Raw genomic sequence first — 23,880 nt, 5'->3', positions numbered from 1 at the left:
GGTCCCAGCTGGTTAGCTCCTCTTCGTGGTTTTTGTACAACACCTTTGCCGTGCCTCTTGGGTAGAACAGCAGGTTAGCTAGCATGAGCTCAGGGTCCCATCTCTTGATTCCACTCAGGCGTTCGTAGGTGGCCACCCTCTTTTCAACGGCGGCGCCATCGGTCCCGCAGAAAGTTTCAGGGTGCTTGGTTTGCACAACGACAACCGAAGGTGACAGCCACGTAGCATGCGACGGTGAAATAGGAGGCGGCAACGACGCTGATCGCGAGTGCTCACCGTTATTCATGGTGCGGGCCGTGATGCGACGTCAACTCCAGAGCTCCGTTTCCACCCGTGGTACCCCGCACCTGTCACCAATATGTTACGGGGATGTTGGGAGTGTAGAAGATTATATTTACGATATATAAACAAAATGGGTCCGAGTAGTTAAAATGGCTGACCACTAACAACCCGCAGCAGCCAGTGTCTCGCGATCTTCTTCTTCCTCTATTTGTTCATCCTTCCGTAACAATATGTTTGTGTAAGCGTGTGAGAATGACGTGTTCGAGGACCTTTCCGACACATGAAGTAAGGGGGATAGGGCGGAGGTTTTCGAGTAGGAGGCGCTTCCCGGGTTTGCGAATCATGATTTCGGGTTCTTTCCATTGTGAGGGGAGTTGTCCAATTTCCCAGCACATGTTAAAATAAGTCGCGAGGGCTAGTATAGAATCCTCATCTAGGTTGCGAAGCGTTTTATTAGTAATGCAATCAGGTCGCGGAGTCGTGTTAGGGCGGAGTGCAAGGATGGCTTCACGTACTTATGCTGCTTGTATGGGCGCGTGCAGGTGGTCGTTAGCGGTCCCAGTGTATGCTGGAGCGGGTGTATTAGGTTAATGTCTTACGTAGAAGTCTATCAGCTCTTGAAGAAATTGTGCGTCCGTGCCTGGATAGGTGTGAATAATCTTTTGCAAGTTGTGCTGTTCTCTGTTCTTGCTGTTGGCCGTATCGAAGAGGCAATGGAGGATATTTCACGTTGCGAAGACAGAGGGTTCACCATTCTTGCTGATCTGCCAGATGTGTATACATCGCAAAATTTTCTGCTAGGGTTTGTAATTCTTTTCCTTGCTTTAAAGCAAGTGCTTTGAACTGCTTGTGTGGGCGAATCTTTCCGAATCTTCCCGTTATCATTGTTATGGAGTAAACGCCAATAAGCTCTCACAGGCAGCAGCCCATTGAGCTTGTCGTTCTATTATTATTATTATTATTATTATTGTTATTACTATTATTATTATTATTATTATTTATTTGTTTGTTTCCACAGGCAAGGAGGTACATGGTTGTGGCGGAAAAACGAGGAGAAAGAAGCCGCAGAGAAAGCAGCTTCACTGGCCCCAGGTTCCGCTTACAATGGCAGCAGCAGGGCAGGTGGGATACGTGTTAAGGAAAAAAAGATCAGAAAAAAGAAAATAGAGCAAAAGCACCACGGGCTAAACTCGCAAAGTAGGACCATACACAGTCAAGATCGCAGAAACACTTCACGCAAATGTTTTGTGGAACAAGTGAGCACATCAATATTGCATATGGTGAGATCATTGAGTAAACTGGGCAGCCAGTGGAATAACATTTACTGGCCATAATTAGTATGAAGTTGAGGAACACACAAAGTCTCAGGAGCTCGAGTTGTGTGAGGGGTTTCTCGTTTTTGGAGATTAGCGAGAGAGTTGAGGGCGCCAGTATTTTTCTCATATCTTCTGTAGGTTGACAACAAGCGCAGGTTCATTAAGGCAGGAAATTGAAGGGTTCTAAGCGCGCTGAAAAGAGGAGCCGAACGAAAATCACGAGGCTTATTACAAATGACACGAAGAAATTTCTTCTCGATAACAAACAGCTTGTGAATATTTGTGGCTGAAGTTGTCCCCAATACGAGGCAGCAGTAATTTAGGTGACTGAAAGAAAGTGAGGTATAAATCAGCAATTTCACAGATTGCGGCTGGTACTTAAGGGAGTGGACAATACTCAACACCTGTGACAGTTTGCCGGTGAGGAAATCTACATGAGAGCGCCATGTCATAGCATGATCAAAGTGCACATCCAGACATTTGATTTGATTGTACAACTTCATTAGTACAGGAGTTAAGCACAATACCTCCAGGTAGCACGACATTCATATTTCTTGGATGAAAAAGCGAGGCTTTGGTTTTTGCGGAGTTGATTGTTAGACTGTTTTCGAGGGACCACTGGTGTACTTTAGACGTACTTTAGACGTAATACCAGGTCATCCAGGGATTTGGATGAAAAAAGAAGTGTGGTGTCATCGGCATACATAATGTACATTGTGCCAGAAGCAATGTTAATAAAGACGTTGACGAAAATCTTGAATAAAAGAGGGCCCAAAATTCTTCCTTGTGGGACACCTACCTGAACATGAAGGACACTGGATGATAAGCCATTTATATGCACAAATTGCCTTCTGTGACTCCAGTAAGATTCATGTAAGCTGAGGGCAATGCCCCGGATGCCATAATAAGTTAGTTTACGAACCAAAAGTTTATGATCAACAGAATGGAAGGCTTTATATAAGTCGACAAAAAACCCCTAAAGTTAATAAACGTGCCTCCAAATTTTCAAGGATTAGTTCTTTCTGCTTAAGGAGTGCTAGTTCAGTCGACAGGAATCTGCGGAAAACGTGTTGATGCGGAGTTAATAAGTTATGTTTTTCAAGAAAACAGGATAACGTACAAAATATTATCTTCTCTAGTTCCTTGGAAAAATGGGGAGTATGAAAATGGGTCTGTAGTTCGAAATATGCGTTCTATCGCCTTTTTTGAAAATGCGGAGCACCTTTGCCACCTGCATTTTTTGGGGGAATAGTACTTGGGAGAGACAGATATTGCAGATATGAGCAAAAACAGGTGAAATATTATCAAGCACATGGCTGACAGGCCTGATTTGCAGGCCATCAGCATCACAGGCACTACTGTTACTCAGGTCACGGAAAAGCAGCGTTATTTCATGTTCATTTGTAGGGTTCAAAAATATTTATTCCCTACAGTGAGCATCTATAAACTGACAGGCACTCAGGCTGGCAGTTTGGTGACATGTACTCGCGAAATGATCATTAAAACAACCGTAAAGCGCATCACTACAGATTTCCTCACCGTTTATGACAGTGTGCTTCTCAGGTGCATGACAAGGTTCTCTGTTTGTTAATGTGTTTAACTTGTGCCAGATTGTACGGCTATTATTTTGGCATGTTAAAAAGTTATTTTCAAAATATGAGGTAACAGCCGTATGCAGCTGTTTTGTAAGCCGGTTACGGAAGAACCTATAGGTTTGCAAATCACCAGGATCATTGGAATTCATAAACCGGTTAAAAAATCTATTTTTTTCTTAAATTTTATTAATTAGGTCATTCGTGACCCACGGTTTGCGAATTCGGGAAGCGGGAGGATTTCATGAACGGAACGGAAAATGTTTCTGATAACACATGCTAAAGGTGTCAATGAACAGCTCATGCGCGGTGTCAGCGCATTGAGAATCATAAACACAACTCCAGTCAACCTTACACAGTTCTTTGCGAAAACGGTCAAGGTTATCGCTGGTGATGGCTTGAAATATAAGAAGACATTTATTTAGATTTTTTTATTTACGCTTCCAGCGAAAAAAATTGGCGTGCGGTCGCATGTCATATGAACACCAGATTTGATATCCGGCTGACCGCAATTCGTGATGAACAAATCAAGACACGTTGAAGTATCAGAAGCCACTCTAGTAGGAGAACGTATGACATTACGGCAGTCAAAAGAGTGCAACAATAGCTCAAGATCACGCCTCAGGACAGTGTTAACACAAAGGTCTATATTAAAGTCACCACCGATGATGATATTGTACTGGAAATCAGAAGTGTATTCGAGAAGCCTTTCAAGGAAGAGCAAAAAAAAATCGGAATTTCCGTTTGGTGGACCATAAAAAACAGATTAAACCGTACGCGCGTGAGTGACTGACAGCACTTCATAATCATTAGTGACACACGAGAATTTCTCAAAACATTTCACGTTGAGGCAGTTTCGCGCAAGCATGCAGACAGCAGCGCCACTGTTCTCATTAGTTTCTGCTCTGCTCTCCTACGTGCTGCGCGGATATTCTTTAGTTTCAATTCAGGAGTAGGTAAGTGACCTGGCAGTTTAAACACTGAAGTAACCTATCTCTTGCTACGCAACATATCTGCGAACAGCTCACCAGGGGATTCATCCAACGCTTCTCTGTATGTGTCCCAGCGTGTGACAGTACAGAATTGTCGACCAGGAGCCTCAAATCCGATGAATATGATGTTTGTGAAGACTGGAAAACGTGTTACCGCCCACCCTGTTTGGGGCCATTGTCGATGATACCAAAAGGTCTGCAGAGTGTAACACGAGGTCTATGGCACTCCGTGAATCTGGTGGCCTGAAGAAAGTCGGTTTGCCATCGTTCGCCACACATAAGTCAGTAGTATCCAGGGCATCGACAAGTTCCTTGCCTCGAAAATATGCAATCTTATCTCCCCAAAGCGAATGATGTGCGTTAAAGTCCCCACAGATTATTCTAGCTGAGGGGAAACGAATCCAAAGGTCCTTTAGAAACGCCTCCATGGAAACGCCTCCTTCGTGGACTTACATACACCGACACCACTCAGTTTTCGGTTTCCTAGGCACACTAGCACAGCCGTGACCTCCAAGCATACAGAACAAAGGTCTTTGACTGGTCAGGTGACGTGAGGTATTTCGCGACTGATGTATATCATTACACTGCCATTTGCAAATGACGGCATATTTGGATTGCTGTGTCTGACCTATCCCGGGATTGTCCTGCCGTTTGGGAGACCAGCCTCCGAGAGGGCTAGAATTCGTATAGGGATGTCTCGAAGGAAAAGGCTAAATTCGCACAGGCGGTGCAGAATACCGACGCAGTTCCGTTGCATATGCCATACATGTGTTTTATGCGCATATCCGTGCCCGCCGTGGTTGATCAGTGGCTACGGTGTTGGGCTGCTGAGCATGAGCTCGCGGGATATTATCCTGGCCACGGCGGCCGCATTTCGCCTAGAGCGAAATGCAAAAACACCCGTGTACATAGCTTTAGGTGCACGTTAAAGAACCCTAGGCGGTCAAAATTTCCGGAGTCCTCCATTACGGCGTCCCCCGTAATCAGAAAGTGGTTTTGGTACGTAAAACCCCATAATTCAATTTTAATACGCATATCCGTGTCACGATCGAATTTTAGAAGCTTATGGGAGGTTTGGAGCGCGCTTGCGCATTTTTTTATTTTACTTATAGTCCGTGTCGACACATAAATACGAGTGATTTTCTGAAAATAAACTTTAGTTTGAAGTTAGCGCTTATCCTGTCTGGTCTTACGTTCAACTGTCCCCGTGTTTCTCGGGCTTCTAGTCATTATTCATGCCGAAATTTCAGTTCTTATAGTTAATTAACTACGATGAGATCTGCAAAACATTTACTCTTCACTTTAGGACCAAGTGCGCTTTGTTACATATGTAGAGGGGGTTCACAAACGAGCCATCCAGTTTCTTGTGGCAACGTACATGCTGCGTGGTGATTTTTTTTCACTGTTTAAAGAACGCCCGCGAAATACGAAATAAAACCACCTGACTGCGCTATCGTATTGCCGTGCTTTAAATCGTGCTTGGAGCGAACGAATCGTGCGCGCGGACCGTTCGCTTCTCAAACATTACCAGAGACAGCTACTCGTCTTTTCCGCGTGCCGTCACAGAAGGTGCTGACGCACTGTGAAGCCGGTGCACTGCGTACCAGGGCCCGAATCCCGCCAGAAAGTCGGCCAATGGGAGAAACCCGTTGACTTTCCCGTGGACCGGATGACAGCCGAATTTTATGACCCGCTGCCATCCCGTCCAAGCAGGGAGGAGAGGGATACGGAGCCCTCGGAAACGCAACGCAATGGAACCGCGTCATACAACCTTTGTGAGCCCTCGAAACCCCACAAACTTACCATTGAAAACGACCAGAAAAAACAAGGCCAGGATCATGGGGAGACTTGGACGACCACGGTGATAGTGTATCACAGGTTAGAGAGGGCGATTGGGCCTTGCTGCTGCCGATGAACGGATGGGAGTACTTAAGGCATACCTGTTAAAGCACTTATTTCGTTTCGGCCTCTTCTTTGCACTGAAGACTATTCCAATCCACCAGTAGTTCGTACTTATGTATTTCTGTTATGCAAGAGTATTTTCGATTTTCTGTGTTGAATTTTTGTGTCCTGCAGGAAGTTACGCTGCCCTCGGAACAACCTTCATCTGCACCTCTTCATGTCTTTCATCTTTCGGGCACTCGCTGTGCTCGTTAAGGATGCCATCTTTGTGGACGGCGTGGGACTCAGCCCAGACATGGACTTCAGTCAGAACGTAAGTGGCTTGCGTATCTTATCGTGCTCTGCACTGGCAGGAATTGCACAAATAGGTTCCAGGCTTCCAGATAGCCGGTTAATTTTTTCTCAAAGCCCACAAACATCTGACGCTTGAAACTGTTTGAGTTTAGTTGTTGTCGTTTGCTGGCGATGGCAACTCCATTGAACCCCTGATCATGTCATTCCATTTAGTGTACTGAAAGGAGAATGCCAACTCCGCTGGCGTCAGTATGAACTTCCGTGGGAGCATTATGATCGTAGTGGCGAAGAATCGGTGGTGAGGTCAACAAGTGGCGCAACTGTTGAAATGCTGCATCACATTCAGGTGACCACGCTGCTATGCCGTTACTGGCGGAAAGTGAACTTGTCAAGGGCGCCATGATGGATGCGAAATTGCGTACGAAGCGACGAAAATAGGAGCATAAGCCAATAAATCTTCTCACGGTATTGATAGCCTTGGGCTTTCGGAAGTCTGCAACGGCGCGGAGCTTGTCTGGGTCCGGGAGGACGCCGTCTTTTGAGATAACGTGACCCAAGATGGTTAGCTTGCTCGCAGAAAAACGGCATTTTTTGAGGTTAAGCTGTAGGCCGGCAGATTCGAGACAGGTCAGAATCTCATGCAGGCGAGCGAGGTGTGTCGGAAAATCGGTTGAGAAGACGAGGATGTCGTCGAAGTAACATAAACAGGTCTTCCATTTGTGGCCGCGAAGGATGGTGTCCATCATACGCTCAAAAGTAGCAGGCGCGTTACACAGCCCGAAGGGCATGGCGTTAAACTCGTAAAGGCCATCGGGTATAACGAATGCAGTTTTCGGACTCGGACGGTCAGGTTCGGCCATAGGAACTTGCCAGTACCCAGAGCGCAGATTAAAGGAACTGAAATATTCTGCGCCTTGTAAACAGTCGAGGGCGTCATCGATCCGAGGCAGTGGATAAACGTATTTTCTTGTTATCTTGTTTAGGCGTCTGTAGTAGACACAAAAGCGAATGGAGCCATCCTTTTTCCTCACCAATACGACAGGTGAAGACCATGGACTTTGAGAGGGACGGATGAATCTACATTTGAGCATGTCGTCCACTTGCTCCGTGATGATTCGGCGCTCTTCGGCGGAGGAACGATACGGGCGCTGTCGCAAGGGGGAGTGGGAACCGTTTTCGATGGTGTTAGAAACATCGGTGGCCCGGCCCAGTAACGTCTGATTACAGTCGAAAGAAGAGACAAACTTGTGAAGGAGAGCGAGAAGTTGGCGGCGATGAGGTGGCGAAAAAGCAGGGTCGATGGCGTTGTCAAAAGCCACTGAAGGTGATGAGCCGGAGACCGAAGCGATGGCGTCAACGTGATAGAGGGAGTCGGTAGGAACATCGAGATCGTCAACGTAGTCGACCGCCTGGAAGTATCCTACGGTCTCCCTACGCAGTGGGCTGATCCGGTACTGGTAGTAGTTGGTGACCAGAATCAAAGTTCACCCAGATGTTATAGTAAGCACTGCAAACGGAAGAACAATGCATTTGCGCTGAGCAAACAAATCGGGCGGCGTGAACACTACAGTGGCGTCAGATGCGGCATCAGACGACAGGACAGCAGCCATCGACGACTCAGGAGGTATGGTTGTGTCGGCATTAACAATGAGTTTGTCGGCAAAGTGATGAGAGCTGGTCAGCAGTGATTCACATTGTCGTAAAAGCGACACTTCTGCATGCGAACAGTCAATGACAGCACGATAGTAGCACGAAACACTCGATTATGTAGAGAACGTCGTTGATGACGACACGGGCCGTGCATACAGCTGAAGGGGGAATTCGCTGCGCGCTGGCAGTGGCGAGCACCAGGCCAGAGGGCTCTGTAGTCACTTTTCGTAATTTGCGACAAAGGTTCTCGTGAATGACGGAAACGGCTGCTCCGGTATCGAATAGTGCCACTGCGGGTACTCCGCTACAAAAACGGTAATAACATTTTGCGGCAAAGAATGAGGTCTTGAAAACGTCGATGTATTTGCAGTTCTTGCCTCGGCAACTGCACCAGTCAGTTTCCCTCTTCAGTGGGAGCTCAGCGACGCAGAGGTGAAATCGAACGGCGACGAGGGGAAGGGGAACGCCGAGTTTCTGACCGGTGATCAGTATCAAGACGTCGCGGTGAAAATGGAGGCGTGGCGGCGTATTGCGGCACGTAGCTGGACGTGTCAAAGGTGGTACGTGTAGTTGGGGCGCGTCGGCGACAAAAGCGCCCCACATGGCCAGCAATGCCGCAGGCGAAGCTGATAGGCCGGTTGTCGATAGTGCTCCACGTCTCGGTAGGACGAAAAAACTGCGGTGGTGGTCGGGCAACTGGAAATGAAGACGGGTGCACGGGCGATGAAAAGGAAGCTGTCGGCGCAGGTGGCCGTGCAACCACGGCTGCATAACTGAGCGGGAGCGACGTAGGGTAATTGGCAAAGTCGGTATTGGACAGCGGCACACTTATAGGATTGGGTGGGGGGGTCGGAGCAGCTGCAGGAAGCGCTTGGGATATCTGAGTCCGGATGGCGTGCTGCAGCATTGAAGGCAAAGCTGCCGTAGGTGCGTCGCTGTGAGGCAGCAGCGAGAGCTGCCTGGCCACCTCTTCAGGAATAAAATATTTGATATGTTGTGAGAGGGTCGAGTTGGTCATGTCGGAAGAAAGCGCGATGCTCGAGACGGAATTGGCGTTCTGAATGTTCTGGCGGGCGATGGAACGTTGGCGGCGCAGCTGGTCAAAGCTCTGACAGAGGTTAATGAGGACGGATACGCTAGTTGGGCTTTTAGTCAGCAACATCTGGAATGCGCCATCCTCGATGCCCTCGAGGAAATGTTTGATCTTGTCATCCTCTGACATGCTGAGATTTACCCGCTTGCACAAATCGAGAACATCCTTGATGTAGCTGGGGAATGTCTCTCCAGGCTGTTGCGCGCGCTGGCGTAGGCGCTGTTCAGCGCGTAGCTTACGCACAACTGCACGATCGAACACTTCGGCAAAAAGAGTTTTAAACGCGGACCAGCTTGTAAAGTCGGATTCGCTGTAGAAGAACCAAAGTTTGGCTACGTCGGCGAGGTAGAAAGGCACGTGTGTCAGCTTAGACTGGTCATCACATTTGTTATGGGCACTTACACGTTCGTACGTTGACAGCCAGTCTTCAACGTCGTGTTCGGCGGTCCCACTGAAGATGTGTGGGTCGCGTTGACGAGGGACGCCGGCGCAGATGACAGTGGCAGCCGGTGGTGCAGGCAACGAGGTGGCGGGATCAGGCATAGTGCAGGGTTATCTTGTAGGCAGGGTTCGAGTGCGCAGCTCCAGGACGAGGCCAAGGATCTCAGCAACCTCCACCAAATGTGACGAGGCGTATTGTCGTTCACAACGTTGTGGACCGCTAGGTAAAGGCACTGCAAGGGCTGTCCATAGCACGGGGCTCACTCACGATCAATGCACGGTGCTTCGTGTTCCTCGTCAGTCGGCACATACATAGGGGCGCGTCTGCTTCATTACAGGAGGAACACGAAAGTGACGTAGAGGGACCTACTCAGAGGAAGCATGAACGAGGCGACGCACGCTTATCAGTAGACACTCATCAGAAGAGCTGTAGTCTCCGCCGCGTCGATCTTGTGTGTTACCTAAGCGCACAGTGCACGCATGGACAATATCTTGCGCAATATCTAGCATACTTGGCTTCCAAATTATTCAAAACCATTGTGTTGCCTCCCCTTCCTCACGGGCTTATTTCTATTGTTCCTCAAAGTGGTTTAGCTTCTCCGTTCAATCTTTGTTCGCTTAACCCTCAAGTTGTAGCTTAGCAAGGTTTACAATGATTTAAGTACACTTAAAACTCGATCTAACGAAAAACGATTTTACAATGTTCCTGATCTAACGAAATATTTTTCATTCCCCGGCAGGCACCCTAGGGGTCAATGTTGTCATCAACCCGAATTAACGAAACTAACTTGGCCGAGCTCAATTTAACGAAGTTTTTCCTGAAATCAATGAGTCAAAAAGCGCTAAACTCTCTCTAATTTTGACACAGGCTGGTTTTTCTTCGAGCGTGCCCCCTAAAGCGATCGCGTTAAAACATCCGGTTGCCCTAATCACGGCCCTAACTTTATTTTGACGAGGGTGCACGCCACAGCTATTCACGGAACAGCAGACTCAACACCGCCTCGGTAGGGGCGGCGGTGCTTGCTTTCGTTACTAAGGCGAAAGCCTTTCTCGGCTCGTGGGGAAGTTTGTGTCAGCAGACCTGACCATCGGAGTGTCCTCCACAGCGTCGTCACGCCATATGAAGACAAATTAAAGACAGATTGAGGAATGAAAACTGATAGTGCCAGTTAGTGAATGATAATGTTATAATAGATTTGTAGAGGTTAGTAATGACTAGTAATGACTAATAATGACTACTAACGATCCTAAATGACTATTATGTCTGACAACAGCTTGTAATCATCACAATTCATTAGAAATCACTATAAATGTCTACTAATTAGTAGTAATGACTAAAATGAGTACTAATGACTTGTAATGACTACTAACGCCTACAAAATGAGCAGTATGTCTAACGACGGCTTGTCATGACCACAATTGATTACAAATGACTAAAAATTCTCAATAGTGAGCAGCAATGACTAAGAATGACTGAAATGACTTGTGAGGACTAGTAATGACTATAAGATGCCCAGTATGTCTAATGACAACTTGTAACGACTACAATTGATTAGAAATCACTAAAAAGATTACTAATGACAAGTAATGACCAATAATGACAGGCATGACTTGTAATGACTACGATATGACCAACGTGTCGAACGACGGCTTGTAATCACCACAATTGATTACAAATGACTAAAAATGCTTATAGTGAGCAGTAATGACTAAAAGAAAGAAGAGAAAGAGAAGAGGCAAAAAGAAGGAGGCGAATGGTAAGAGGGGGAAGAATAGACTTTCACCGTTCACCTCCTAAGAGAGATCTTGAGATATCCTGTAATTTTTTCATGGTTTATGCGACACATGGCTCGATTAGCCGCAAATACAATGCCGCGGTAGCTTTTGCGTGTCGCTACGCTACAATTTTAGTTTTTGAAGGACCGAAAAATTTCTTTCTTGATTTAACGAACTTCCGGACTTTGCGAAATAATTCGCGCGTCGTCGTCACTTCGACAACTCGAGTTTCAACTGTATATTTAATCGGCCATCGTAAGAGAACTGCTATATAGAAGACGCGACGTAGCCATTGCGCTACCCACGTGTAGCAAATAATGTACCTAGAAAGTGGTGTACCCCTTCGCGGTGTCGTTGCTTGTGTGCAGAACGTCGACTGTAAGGTGTTCACCAGCTTCTGGCATTACGTGCTCATGGCCAACTACTGCTGGATCCTCATGGAGGGCCTCTACCTTCACAGCCTCGTCTTTCTCGCCTTCTTCACGGACAGCTCCAGCATACTGCGATACGTCACCCTCGGATGGGGTGGGTCCTCCAAAGGGTTCTCTTGATTTTCGTAACCGACCTAAGAAAAAACTTACGACAGGAGAATTTCTCGTTCGCTGAGCTCTATGTACCAACTCACTGCGCATGAACAAGGGTGAGCGATGGCCTTTCTCCGGGAGCCGCATGATGCAATGCGTTCGGCTGAATTTGCTGAAGCAATCGTGTTTTTATCTTTCTGTTACAGTCACTATTTTGTTGTGAAAACGATATGAGAGTGTTGAAGGTAATTTTTGTTTACCGCAGTAGATGAATAAACTGAGCGCCATTCGACCGACGCTCAGGTTTTCAGAGGCAGGCAGACAGAGAGCATCATTTGGCCCAGGTCTGCACTACGCCAACAAATACTCTTTATGCCCATTGCTTGGCGCCATCTTAAGTCCAATAAGCATGCCGCAGTGCATTTGTCGAACTGTTTTCTTCAGAGGCGTTGTGGAACCTGTTTCAGGTCTGCAGCGTCCCTTTTTTGCTTGTTTCGCGCTTTCTGCGAACACGTCTTTCCTTCAGTCCCTCGATGACTGATAGGATTCTTTCACTGGCTTTATTGACGCACGCAACATCTCCCTATTTCTTCCTTCCTAATCTGTCTTCCACACTGAAGATTTACGTAGGCATATGAGCTGTGTATTTCTTTCCCGTATTTCTGTACAGTATAGAAAACTGGGCAGGCTGTTCATTAATGACAAGCACGGCCAAGACGAAGGCCTTGTTGCTCGCTTTCGTTTGCGCCGCTCTTTCATACTTAATCAGTAAACGAATCTCAAGTTTATTTTTGCCGTGCTTCCTCACATAACTGATTATTCGTTTTCAGTTACACATAAATCTCCTATGCGTTTAGTGGCTTTAGTCAGTATAGTCAATATTTTTTAAAGTCATGTCGATGTTGTTGTTTTTTTTCGCCACGAGGACTGTAGTTCGTGTTAGAACAGTGCTAATATGAGTGGGCTGAAGAAACGCTGGAACAGCCAGAGTACTGAGCCCAGGATAGTAAGCGTCGCTGTCAAGAGTCATTTAATGAATTCAATGCACAATATGAAATTTTTTGAGGAGCGCCCATATTTGTAAATAAGATTAATATTAATCACTGTGCCGATGTATTTGCCATTGAAGTGCAGGGATTCAAAATGCTTACATAAAAAGTTACATTAGACTTTGGGTGGTTATTTGCGGAGTTACCGAATTTGCGTCAATAAATTTAAATTACCGATATCAAGTGGCTATAATGCATTAATAATGATGTTTCATAACAAAATTTTGCTGCTGTGACGTAGGTTGCATTGTTGGCTGCTGTTTTATTGACATTTGATACCGAGGACGCCTACAGCCGTACTAAAATGGTTGCGGAAGTCGACTTGACAGCTTCGCTAGAGAACCATTTGTAGCTGTGAAATAAGATAGTGTTGCCTTCGACTACGAGTGTCTAAAAATTTTTAATGTAGTGTCAGTGACAACCAAGATAATTAAAATGTTATTAACAAATATTTGTTAGTCATGTCCTTACTGACTCAACTTGCTCGCTAAAATTGTGTCCGCTGAAGCGAACAAACCAGCAATGCAAGAAAGTTTGCATAATTAACGTAGCCTTGTTATTAAAATTTTGAACAGTTTAACATGGAGCAGACTGTACATTTTTGGGAAAAAACGGTCGCGCTTTTCTAAAGGCTTTTTGAAATGTTGCAGGCCTTCCAGTTATTTTTTTGGTGCCTTGGATCATTGTCAGAGCGACGCTGGAGGACATATTGTAAGTGGGACAGAAAAAGTTAATAAGCAGCTGTAGGCATGTGCTATCTTTTGTTTTTCTAATTTGATCATCTTCATTTCAGGTGCTGGACAACAAATGACACGAAGTCGTATTTTTGGATAATTAGAGGACCGATCACCATATCTATCATCGTATGTAAATTATTTGAATTGTCATTTACATACAAGCAGTTGAGATGTTAAAAAAAATCTCATATCTTTCTCTGTTTCTTTGCAGGTCAGCTTCATTCTGTTTGTAAACATCACCCGAGTTCTTTTCGTTAAATTGTTCACAACGCAGACTCAACAGGCGCGTAAATATCGGTACAGGTGAGTAGTTTCAGAATGTTGCGACCCTACCTATACTTGAAATTACCGCTACGTAAAATAATTGTACCTGCTAGAAATGGTGTTACTGCTCTAATGCTCGTGACGTCATGCCAGGATGGGTATGACGAAACCATATGCTCAATCTTAAATATGTCATTATGTTATTACTTGGAGTGCACTATCTCTCTTTTTGTGCAATGGGGCACGAAGAGGCGTCTTTCTTGTAGCGGGTTGCCCTACTTACTGAAGGTGGTTTCTCTGGCCAAGCGCCGTTGTTATAACACGTGTCTTTTTAATTACTACCGGTCACAGATGTCACATTTCTATTCCTCAACTTGTATTACTCGAAGAGGGGGATTATAATGGCGCTAGAATTAAAACTGCACGATTGACATGTTTAACAAATTTTCGCTGTCTTTAATTAGATCCCTTCAGCACAAACGTTCTAATTTAAAGGGAACCTGAAACGATCTTGACGATTTCGTACAAACCTATACTGAGTCGTTAGAGTAGGTCCTTCTGATCATTAATTGCTGCCTCTACGTGCTCCGCGTATAGCGTTTAATTTATTATAAAATTTCAAAAATATGTATCGCTGCCGATCGCAGCACACCGCTGGGCTGAATTTTCTGCCGCCTATAACTATTTGACGTACATTGCCCTAATGACGCTAGTGGGGCGAGCTATCCGATTGGCTGCCCAGGGCGCGTGATCGATAATTTTTCCAGCTTTATGGTGAGCAAATGTTCTTCTTAATAGTTAAAAGGTTAGTTAATTTGTTTCTGTAAAAAGAAAGTAAGAGAAAGAGAATGCACAAGAACAATTTCTCACTACATTAAGCACTTCCGGCACATAGCAAGCCTTGTCTGCTTTTGTTACACCGTGCTTCATTTTGACGAGAGTTCCGCGGTCAGTGGCCGTCTCAGTCTTTTCGCAAGCACCTCGCCCTTGTTACGTTGTGGGCCGCAAACGTAGCGACTGGTAATATGTCAAGCTGCGATATCGCGTCCCTCCGCAAGGCAGCAGACGAGCGGAATGGCTGCAGCGCATCGGACTGCCGCTATCCGATCCGCGCCAGGATTTGCGCGTTTGCGGCCGTCGCTTTACGCCGGAGGATTACAACCACAATAATAGAGACTTTTAGCTGAGCGGGTTTACGTTTCGCTCCGCTCGTGGTCGCCACCGTTGCGCCACCGGAGCGGCTCGCCAAAAAAGAATTTTAGCCCGGCGGATCACTCACCCGCTCGAGCGAGGTAAAGAGCGGGGCGCTCTGCTGCCCCACCTAGTGGTCCGGATAGGAGTTACTGAGAAATGAATTTGGATTAAGCTTGCTTTTATTATGCAAGAAATGTTGAATAAAGATATATTACATGTTCTCAGTACATTATTTGTTAATGATGTACTGAGTACTAATGTACGGGTCAGCGCCGCAGTCGCCGTCGTCGATGCAGAACTGCCGGCGTTCATGTTCGCGGCTGCCATCTTGCATTTCCCATACACGCCTGCGCGCGCTTACGCACGCTCGCGCGCTGCGTATACCCTCCGCTGGGGAGTGCTTCCCAGTGGGCGTAAACGCTGCTCCGTAAAACCGCTGGCCGCCTCAGCGTGGTGCGCATGCGCAGTCGTGTCTCCGCTCGCCCGCTCCTCTCCGCTGGCCGTACACCCGCTGGGCTAAAACTCTCTAATGTTTCGCGAGTCCGGTATTCGGGTAAACGCAAGCGCAAGGGCACAGGGCCTGGCCGTTTGACCCTGCCGTTTCGCGAGATGAGCAGAAGCGCAAATGTGAATGGTCTAAGTAGTGCCACTCTCCTCCTCCGCCATCACTCCTCCTCGTTTCTCCTCTCTTTCGCGCTCCCTCCTCAACCGTGGCGCCACCTACATTGCTCGAGCGCAGCAGACGACCTTTCGCAGAGTGAATGCACGCATAGCAAGGCAGTGCTCTTTAGGCGTTCACGTTGGCTTTCCAGCTCCGCGTAACTTCGTGTACAGCATAGAATTTCTAGTCGGATGCTTATACAAATTCGGTAACGACAGCTTTTGTTTCATTTTTTGATAACTATTTCTTAAAAAAGTATCTGAAGGAGTGTTAACGCTGTGCGCTGACGACTGCGAATGTATCGCGTGCCCTACAATTAGGTACGCAACATTTGTCAAGGGCGTGTCGCAAGATCTTGTTGCGAATGGTTGTAAATAACACGTTTACCATCGAATGACAACCTCTTGGCTTCCAGCAAGCCCTCAGCCTAAAGAATCCGCGCCGCCCTTACCATGTGAATTCGCGGTGCGTATCAGCTATGACGTACAAAGGCTGACGGAGATCACTGCTCTGGAGGTTCGAAAGTGTATTACAAGCTGCAGTGCCGCCAACGTGCGTGCTTGCCAATCTAAGAGCGCGCAAAGCCCCAGAGGTGGGCGCTGGTGCTATTATGCTTCTCGTGTATCAACGCCGACAGAAATACCGCGGCCGATCATCGAGTCGGGACTGTGCGTACACAAGAAAATAAAATGAGTTTTTAGCATTCGTGCGCGAAGCGGGAGCGCGATAACAATGCTTGACTCAATCTCAAACAAGACCACTGTGGCCTTCAGTAATTTTTTCAGGTTAATGGCTTATCACGAATAACAGTTCATCGTGCGTTGGTTTGTCCGTTTACTAAGTGACATACTTGTCGCGAACCGAGTTGCACTGAGGTGCATGCATTGAGGACGTTTGCACTCCCTTCGAAGTAACGTTTGCGAGAGATGAATTTATTAGTGAAGTCATGATCGCGCAAAAAATCCCCCCGCCATGACGCGGCCGAAATTGCGGCAAGTGAAATGTTTTATCCATAGGTTAAAATGATATGAAACGGCATTCGAGTTGCAAGTTAACAGTTTATTTTCACATAGATGCATGACAGATTTGCCTTTGCAGTCACAAGTGCGTGTGCACCATTTATTGTCTCATAGCGTAAATAAACGCACTAGCAAGAGTCCTACAGCAAGCGCGTCTCAATTAGGCATAGTGAGTGTAGAAACTATAATAGTGGCATAGACGAGCAAGCGAACGACTATATGAGCGCGCGAACTAAACGAGCGAGCAAACGACTAAACGAGCGTGCGAACGAACGAGCAAACGACTAAGCACGAACGACGACTAAACCAGCCAGGGAACGGGCGGGCGACCGCACGTTTTCTTTGCGAGTGCTCACCACCGCATCTTAAGCTTCGCACACTTTAAAGCTCACGCGAATTAGCACATCCGTCTCAATTACCGATGAAGCGGTCGCTCGACGACGAACGCACCGCGTAACACGGTTTCGGGAGAGCACGCACGCTTTTCATCGGTGCCTCTGTATCGCAAATCCACCGGGCGACCGCCAACGAGGAACACGAACAAATGTGGCTAACAAAGCTAGCCTATCTAAAGAAGGCTAGTAATTAAGTAACCACAAAAGGCAGAGAGTTGCTCTCCTGAGGCGCTTTCATGATCGAGACTGAAATTTTATCAAAAGGACTGCGCTGAATCTTAAAAATTTCGTAATCACGTTATCGCACGCAACCTCGCGTGCCCGCGAACTCCAGCCGGTTGGCGTTCAAAACGATTAAGCGCACCAAATATGACCAACACGACCACGTAGTGCGCATATAAGCAAAGCAGACGTTGCGTAAAAATCACGTTAAAGCGTGCGTACAAATGACAACATGCACAGTGAACTGTGCAATATCTACTACGTTATTGCCCGCAGCACAATACGCAAGCCTGGCACATACAATACTCTGAGAGAGCCACAACTTACATCACATAGTCGCGCGGAGGAAGTTGGTCGGAAGTTCTCCCTGCCGATTCGGTGAAGCCATGTCTTTCTTCTTAACCCGTTGCGCTTACCGGACGGTATCGCGACCATATTCTTGCCTTTGCTAAAAATATATAGGCATCCAAACGCGCAGCAGGTCATGGAAACAGAAAATGACGTGAAGCGACGTCGCACTTGCCACAAAACATCCATCAAGGTGTTCACAAGATCAAAACAACACAGAATAGGAACGGAAGGAATGCCGCCAACAAGCGCCGCTTCTCGAGCAAAGATGGCACTGAAGCGCGACTGTAAACAAACGAAGCCGGCGCAAGGGGCCACGTGATGCCATTAGGCCAATAGCGACGCGGCGTCGGCTTCGGCCAAAGCGCTGGAGGAGGAAGCGGCATTCTTCAAAGCGTGGCACTACTTTACGAAGTTTAAGGGGCTTTAGAATGGTCTGCATGGTGCAGCCACCTGGTGGCACAGAGCTCAACCATGAACAGCAGCAGTAACGAAATGTATTCGTTGTTGCTGCTGTAAATTTTCGCATGAGCGTAATCGTTAACACTTTGTTTTTTTTTAATATTTAAAATGGTTTAAGCTTGACTACAGCAATAATGGCTCTTTGTTTGGCTGGTTAAGCTCTGCGCCAATAGGTGGATGGGCCGTGCAGAACGATCAGGCCGCTTACGTACGTCTACGCTAAAGTTCCTTCATCAGCTTGAGTTTATGCCTCCACCCATGCGTTGAAACGTCCAGCTCTCCTGTGGTTACCGCAATACCAAGACACGTTCGGCGCTGCGACAGAATGTTCGCAACCCACGCTGCTTCGATAGCTCTCGCCTGGGGTCGACTGCCAAGTAGCTAGTGGAGAGATTGGAGAGGCTTCGGGCGCTCGTTCCTAGAGAACCGGAAGTCGACGACACGACGTGCTATCTTGACGCTGAACCAGTGAAGGCGGAACTCAGCCCCGATCATTCGGCGAACGAGTTGAGAAAATTCATGGCTATGGGGGTGCGTAACTTGCAATCGTCCGCAGCTCTCTGCATATGAGACGCTTCGTACAAATTGTGGTGCGAATGATTAACTTTAGCTGTACCCTACGCGTCTACAAAATTTGTCCGAACCGTTTCAGGGGCCCTTTAAGAATTGTAGCCGCTTTGCCCGGAAAGTGGTGCACTTTGAAGCAATCCTGCGACTGGCGCCATTATACGTATCCGATATTGTGCAACGCAATGCGTATGTCATGTTGCAGTTATGTTTATCCTTCAGTGCGTAAAATGCACTATCTGGAATGCTATAATTCAGGGTTTGAACCATTTTCAAGCTTGCTTTCAAGTTAATACGTCTTGACAAGTCGAACGTTCTATTTCTTACACCGTAAGACGTGCCTTATTCTTGCTAAATAAAAGTGAATTAGTAAATATTCGTTGATCAGCAAAATTATTCATTTGAGTTCTCGGCAACTGATACTTCCATTAGGATTAATGGCTTCATCAGGATTAGAATTGGGCTACTTGTGATAGAAAATTGCAAACGAAATCTGGTATTACCAGCAATCAGTGAATATAAGTGTTGGTTGAGTACTAATCGTCGCATAGGTCAAGAAAAATTGGGGCTATCTGATTTTTAAGCCAAACTAGGTCAACGGGAAAGCTTAGGTTGGTGGCGTTGTAAGCACGATGAAAGTAATAATAGCCGAAAAATGTGCATCCAGAGCAAGTTCTAGGCCATAGTCTGTGTGATTACACAGTGCGCGGTTTCTACTCATATCGAAGGCCTGACGCTTTATCTCTCACGTTGTTACCGTTCATGGAGCGCTTGATGGAACGTTGATATATGTTGCCCTTGATGGAGTACTTCTAGAGCGTAAGCTGTTTCAGGTTCATTTCAGTAACCGTTTCGGTTGGCGATGTCGTCCGCCGCCGCAGCCGATGTCAGTCGCAGTTATCGCCAGTTTCCGGCCCACTATGGGGCGTTGACCAATAAATGGTTATCACGTGCGAACGTTGCATTGCAGTTGCGATGTATTCTACCAGGTGTTCCGGCATGTAGCAGTTGGATGTTCCGTGTAGCTGGGCCTCGTTAACTCAAGCAGGGTAGCTGACTATTTGTCATGGCCCCGTTTAAAGGGGATGCCAATAAAACATCGTCATCATCAACAGCATCGTATCGTGCCACGGGACAAGGGATGTGACATGTACGCCGCGTAGTCTCGGCACTTGTGTTTACTCTACGGTACCCGTTATGGAGTATACCCAACCCCTATATATAGTGTTCATTGATTGCGAGAAAGCGTTTGATTCAATCGAAACCTAAGCAGTCACCGAGGCATTACGGAATCAGGGCGTAGAGGACCCGTATGTAAAATACTGAAAGAGATCTACAGCGCCTTCACAGCCAACGTAGTCCTCCATAAAGAAAGCAACAAAATCCCAATAAAGAAAGGCGTCAGGCAGGGAGATACGATCTCGCCAATGCTATTCACAGCATGTTTCCAGGAGGTATACCTGGATCGGGAAGAATTGGGGATAAGAGTTACTAGAGATACCTTAGTAACTTCCGATTCGCTGATGATATTGCCTTGCTTAGTAACTCAGGGGACCAACTGCAATGCATGCTCACTGACCTGGATAGGCAAAGCAGAAGGGTGGGTCTAAAAATTTATCTGCAGAAAACTAAAGTAATGTTTAACAGTCCCCGAAGAGAACAGCAGTTTACGATAGGTAGCGAGGCACTGGAAGTGGTAAGGGAATGTATTTATTTAGGACAGGTAGTGACTGCGGATCCGGATCATGAGACTGGCATAATCAGAAGAATAAGAATGGATTGGGTGCGTTTGGCAGGCATTCTCAGATCATGAACAGCTGGTTACCATTATCCCTCAAGAGAAAAGTGTATAAGAGCTGTGTCTTACCAGTACTCACGTACGGGGCAGAAACCTGGAGGCTTACGAAAAGGGTTCTTCTTAAATTGAGGACGACGCAACGAGCTATGGAAAGAAGAATGATAGGGATAAGAAAAGAGCAGATTGGGTGAGGGAACAAACGCGAGTTAATGATATCTTAGTTGAAATCAAGAAAAAGAAATCGGCATGGGCTGGACACGTAATGAGGAGGGAAGATAACCGATGGTCATTAAGGGTTACGGACTGGATTCCAAGGGAAGGGAAGCGTAGCAAGGGGCGGCAGAAAGTTAGGTGGGCGGATGAGATTGAGAAGTTGGCAGGGACAACAGGGCCACAATTAGTACATGACCGCGGTAGTTGGAGAAGTATGGGAGAGGCCTTTGCCGTGCAGTGGGCGTAGCCAGACTGATGATGATGATGATGATGATGATGATGATGATGATGATGACCCGTTATGGCGCCTCCTTGCAAGGTAGGAACCGCTGTTGAAAACGCTAATGGAATAGCTGCGCGCGCGGCTGCAAGCAGGCAGCATCGGGCTCAGCAGACCGCTGTGCAGAGAGAATCACAAGCCGTAGCTCGCCGTGGACGCCGGGCGTACAGTACAGATTGTTGTTAAAACAACGCAAAGAGACTTCGCCGCGAAGGCTGTCTAGTACGTGCTGCCGAAAATGGAGCTCCTATGGAATCGCTCCTCCAGCTTACGCTGGGACTGTGCTGCGTGTGCCTCGCAGGCCCTGACTTTCAGTGTAAGCTGCTATCGGCTCATTCCAATATACGTTTCGGTTGGCGATGGTGCCCGCCGCCGCAGGTGCCCGGTAGCCATCGCAGCTATCGCCTAGCGTGCGAGAGGTCACACGATGTCACAAGCGCGGCGCGTGTCGTTGATACGTGGTCCCTTAATTTGCATTGTGGTTGCATATTGTGGTGCGTTTAAAGTCATACTTATCCAAGTGACTTGCGTTTTAGTGTTTCGTGCATGCACACGCTTTACATTCACATTGGGATGATGTAAAGATGCTGCGTCTGTAGTACGGCAAAACAATGACGAAAAGAAGACATATCGCCATTTAGAAAAAAAAAAAAAAAACTTAGCGGACAAGTAGTGACTAACGCAGGGTTAAAACAGTCTGTTCTTGTTACTATTCCTGTGGACTGAGTGCTTTGGGACCACCAGTTACCACTTGCATCGTATCATAACACGTATCAAGGGATGTGACATGCGCACCGCGTAGTCTCACTACCCGCGTCACCTCTTCGCAGCGCGTCATGGCGCCTCTTCGCAAGGTATGAACCGCTGCTGAAGAAGCGACTTGTAGAGCTGCGCGCGCGGCTGCGACCAGGCAACATTGGGCTCGGCAGACCACCGCGCAGAGAGCAGCACAAGCTGTAGGTCGCCGTCGGCGCCAGGCGGACAGTTTAGTTCGTTCTCGAGAGAACGACGCAAAAAGGCCTTCGCCGCGAAGGCGCGCTAGCGCGTGCTGATGAACATGAGGCCTGACATGTTCGCCGTCGATGCCCTCAGCACGTGCTGCCGCAAATGCGACCCGGCAGGTTCGGCGCGAAGACCCTCAAGTGCGCGCTGCTGAAAATGAGGCACATGACAGCTGCTACGCGAGGGACCTCACGTGCGCTCAGCCGAAAATGCGACCCGGCAGCTTCGCCGCGAAGCCCCTCAAGTGTGCGCTGGTGAAAATGAGGCACGATAGCTCCTATGCGAGGAACCTCACGTGCGCTCAGCCGAAAATGCGGCCCGGCAGCTTCGCCGCGAAGACTATCAAGTGCGCGCTGCTGAAAATGAGGCATGACAGCTCCTACGCGAAAGACCTCACGTGCGCTCAGCCGACAATGCGACCCGGCAGCTTCGCCGCGAAGACCCTCAAGTGCGCGCTGCTTAAAATGAGGCACGACAGCTCCTGCGGGAGGAACCTCACATGCGCTCAGCCGAAAATGCGGCCCGGAAGCTTCGTCCCGAAGACCCTCGTGTGCGTGCGGTAGGAAGTGAGGCCCGGGAGCTTCACCGCGCTGACTTTCAAGTGCGAGATCGAGCACTGCGGGACGAATTCCTTAGACTCAACCAACATCGCCTTGAAACAATCATGAAACGTTGCTTTGGATTGCTCGATGAGCACCACCGATTTGCCATCTTCTGTCTCTCAACGTACGCTCTCTGGCTGCACACATGCTTGACGTCATGCACTACATCTTAATGCGAGTGTCCCTGCTCTGTTTCTCAGTGACGTGGGGTCGTTCACATGACATCACCGGCTACAGGCGTGTCATGTCTGCAAATAGAACTGCACCGGGCTTCGGTTGTGGAATATACGGACGAGGAGATGACTGTCTGCCATTCCAACTCGTATGGAGACCGGACGCAGACTATGCCGACGTGTGCGTAGTGCACAACTCCGAGGGTGTTGCGGGTGCCTGAATGCGTGTGTCGCCAGTTGCTCAACATGGGAAGATTGCGGACTTCTTCTCACATACTTTCGTTCCTCAACACGATGTTCCTGTTTGTTACGGGTGAATTCAACGTAAACAGGAATGGATCCTCACAACGCCTGCTTCGTACAGTGTGTGCAAGAATACCTCGGCAAGGAATTTGTGTCGAATACACAATGCAGATCTTCGGACACCGGGGCTTGTTTGTACTTTGTATATACAAGGTAGCAGGCTAGAGACACTTTCTTTATGCCGATCTCTCCTCCTTTTTCGTCCTTAAAATATCCGCCTCCTTGTATTTACAAACATCAAGGTACACTCATTGCCTCGCTGCATGTCCTTCTCGACCTACCTTTCCTACCATAACTCACACCTAAGTGTATTTCAATAAATTATGCAAATAATAACCCTACTTTCAATATGCTTACTACTTAGAGTTAGCGTTTTTAATTAGTTCACGAGAGATTCTTTGGAGACACTCATCTAGCTTACGTTGTGACTGCTGCCTGTGCCGCGCAGGCCTGTGGCTTTTTTTTTTTTTTTCACAGCGGAGCCATCGTCTCCTGTCGTGAAACACCGCTAATGCTCTCTGCGGCTTAAAAATGGCAAATCATAACAGCAACTGTTAGGTCTCTCCACCTACCACTTTATCAGTGTCAATCGCCAAGGGCGCGTTGATGATTCTAAAACGAGGCATGGGAGTGTTCTGATGTTTTCGTGCGTTTGTGACCATTTCAATGGTCTCTATGTCCCGGTTCATACATAGCATGCAACGGCGCTGCGGAAGAAACGCAAGTAGT

General features: G+C 47.4%; 1 protein-coding gene across 2 annotated transcripts in view; it reads left to right on the top strand.

Moving 5' to 3' along the window:
- The window catches only part of LOC126542924 (parathyroid hormone/parathyroid hormone-related peptide receptor-like), a 435,257-nt gene that overhangs the window by 283,222 nt on the left and 128,155 nt on the right, over positions 1-23,880 (top strand). For both annotated transcript variants that reach the window (XM_055077593.1, XM_055077592.1), the window contains exons 6-10: positions 6,259-6,397; positions 11,707-11,863; positions 13,562-13,622; positions 13,705-13,774; positions 13,860-13,951. In XM_055077593.1, the coding sequence (XP_054933568.1) occupies positions 6,259-6,397; positions 11,707-11,863; positions 13,562-13,622; positions 13,705-13,774; positions 13,860-13,951 (519 nt within the window). The remainder of the gene's footprint in view (positions 1-6,258; positions 6,398-11,706; positions 11,864-13,561; positions 13,623-13,704; positions 13,775-13,859; positions 13,952-23,880) is intronic.

The sequence above is a fragment of the Dermacentor andersoni genome, chromosome 2, assembly GCF_023375885.2.
Source record: "Dermacentor andersoni chromosome 2, qqDerAnde1_hic_scaffold, whole genome shotgun sequence".
NCBI classification, from domain to species: Eukaryota; Metazoa; Arthropoda; class Arachnida; order Ixodida; family Ixodidae; genus Dermacentor; species Dermacentor andersoni.
The sequence above is the reverse complement of the archived record's forward strand: the minus strand, read 5'-3'. Positions and strand labels throughout refer to the sequence as shown.